The sequence below is a fragment of the Phytophthora parasitica genome (genome assembly GCF_000247585.1).
Source record: "Phytophthora parasitica INRA-310 unplaced genomic scaffold supercont2.343, whole genome shotgun sequence".
Lineage (NCBI taxonomy): Eukaryota > Oomycota > Peronosporomycetes > Peronosporales > Peronosporaceae > Phytophthora > Phytophthora nicotianae.
In genome coordinates this window covers 4695-6988 of record NW_008649329.1, presented here as the reverse complement: position 1 = coordinate 6988, position 2294 = coordinate 4695, and the positions used below count along the sequence as shown (strand labels likewise).

Sequence of the window (2294 nt, the reverse complement as noted above, 5' to 3'; positions counted from 1 at the left end):
CTGTCTTCAGTGACGTCGTTGGCCCTTGCTGTTTTCTCCACCCACAGCTCAATCCGCCTCCTCCCATTCCAATCAAGCAACGTTCGACATTAAGACTTTTGCGATCATCGCTACTATTTCAGGCGTCGTGGCTCTCACTTCTGCTGCTCAGGCTCCTGCAACTGAGGCCAAGATAGACGCCGAAACCGAGGATCACCGCTATGGACATCATGGTGAAACTACGGCCACCACGGTGACTACAACCAACTGAGGAGACTATGGTCGTCGCGGCGGCAAGTTTGGGCACCACTAAACGCCGACTAGCCAACTCAGGCTAGATTGTAGCTGTTGCTACAGCATCGTGTCGTAACTCAAATAACCCACTACAACAGTACCCATCCAAATCTAGCATTTCTTTCTCTGCTTTCCTTTTTGATCTTCAAAAAAGCAAAGTAACTTACGACTGAGTTTCTTGCAAGCAATCTTTCTTAAGAAGAGCAACTGATTAGTGAAGGCTATAATTTTTTTTAGAAGGCTTCAAGGCCCCCTAGCTTACATCCTGGCAAAACCTGCAAGCGCTATACATTTACGCTCCATGTTTTCAAACCGTACTTTCTTGGGTGGTTCCTGAAATCACATCTAATTTTGTCCGGTGTTTATTGATTGCTTCAGCATTTAACACAGTCGAAATATCGGATAGGAACATGGCTGCAACAAGCTGAGCGAGTGTAGAAAGCCCCATCGCGAGACCGCTGGTTTGAGGTCTCTTCACGGATACGAGCGAATCGCGTTGTGGTCTGTGGTCTTGCCAGCAATAACCTGGCATTGCATATCTGGTCAAACACCACGTAATCTTAGAGATTTTATTCGGCATTTACAAAGCAACCAGCACACCACCGCTGATGAAGATCTGATCAACGAGGAGAGAGGAATCAACTCTAACGCGATCTCTGTCTTAGACAAGCCCATAGCGACTGCCGTCTCAATTGCAGGTCAATCAAATCTCCAGCTTTGGCCAGCCACCAGAACCTCGGCAGAAGACGTGTTTAGAAGGATGAATCTTACATTGGTGAAAGACAACTTATTGGCGAGCCCCAAACTCCACCTTTGGCTTAAACATGTCCACGATTTGAATGAGACGAAACCCAAAGCAGAGCGTCAATCTGCCGCTTCAGTGCTAAATAATATCTTCGAAACTGATGTGCTTTCAGCAATGCTTAATGGCGCTGTCAAAGATCCGAACACGAAGGCACTTGCGTTGAAGTTGCAGAAGCAGCGAGTGAAGGGTTGGGGGCGTCTGATGTTAAGCCGGTGCGCGTCTTCGAGTTACTACGGCTTCATAATGTTGATGTTCTTACGCATCCAGTCTTGAACGTCTGGCTTAACTACCTGGAAAAAATTCAATGCTCGCAACCCCCGCGAAGAATGGGCGCTATCTCTTGGTCTTGGCAATGGAGGCCTGGCCCAGGTATGAAGCTGGACAGAATAGGCGGGAAGCCATTTCCACAAAGCTAATGAATCAGGTGTTTGCAGAATGGGAAGCCCTCAAAATGACTCAAACGAAGCCTTCAAGTTTGTGGGCCTGAAAGAAAAAGCTGCCGCGTTACCAGGCCCCATTCTTCGTTGAACTTTTGGGTCAGGTACATGATTGAATTCAATCAAGAATACCCCAGCCAGAAAACAACACTAATTGATACACTCAGGACAAACTTCATTGGCCATTGAAGATATGCTTGTCGCGGCCAAGAAAGATCTAACTACGAAATTGACCGCTGAAAGCTTGGAGCTGCTACTGCTGAATAAATGGCTTAAGGAGAAGAGAAAACCTACGACCGACATCAACTGGGCATTAGCGGGTGACTCTGGCGAGATCTTGGAAAAATACACGAGATATTTCAAGAAGAAGTGGTCAAATGAAGCTGCGCGATGAGGTACTTTTGGTTTCTCCGCTAGCATAACACTAGCAACCAAGACCAATATTCATGCACAAATTGATACTGAGGTCAAAGATTCCTTTCTAGGGGCGAAAATTTCTAAGCTTCATGCGGCTAAACACCATTTGGCCATTTCATCTCGAACAATCTCTTGTACTCATCAAACATTGCGTCTGATCTATCCGCGCGCAACCAACGAGCGATGTCCTGCGGGGTCAACTTGCCATCAAGCCACTTAGCAAACAACAGTGATTCCAAGTCTCTTGCCGAGGCTTTTGAGGCTGGGTCCAACTTGGCGTCGACAAGCATTCTTACGATGGCATCATAGTCGAAATGGTTTCGGAGCGTATCAAACAGTGTTGTTTTCTGTTTGTGGGGGTG

At 46.9% G+C, this 2294-nt stretch overlaps 1 protein-coding gene across 1 annotated transcript; it reads left to right on the top strand.

Moving 5' to 3' along the window:
• Window positions 1–1682: 1682 nt before the first annotated feature.
• On the top strand, window positions 1683–1909 carry PPTG_20195 (hypothetical protein; the record flags this gene model as incomplete). Its single annotated transcript, XM_008918863.1, has 1 exon — window positions 1683–1909. A coding segment is annotated over one exon (227 nt), but the record flags the coding sequence as incomplete, so codon positions are not given.
• Between the last annotated feature and the right edge of the window lie 385 nt (window positions 1910–2294).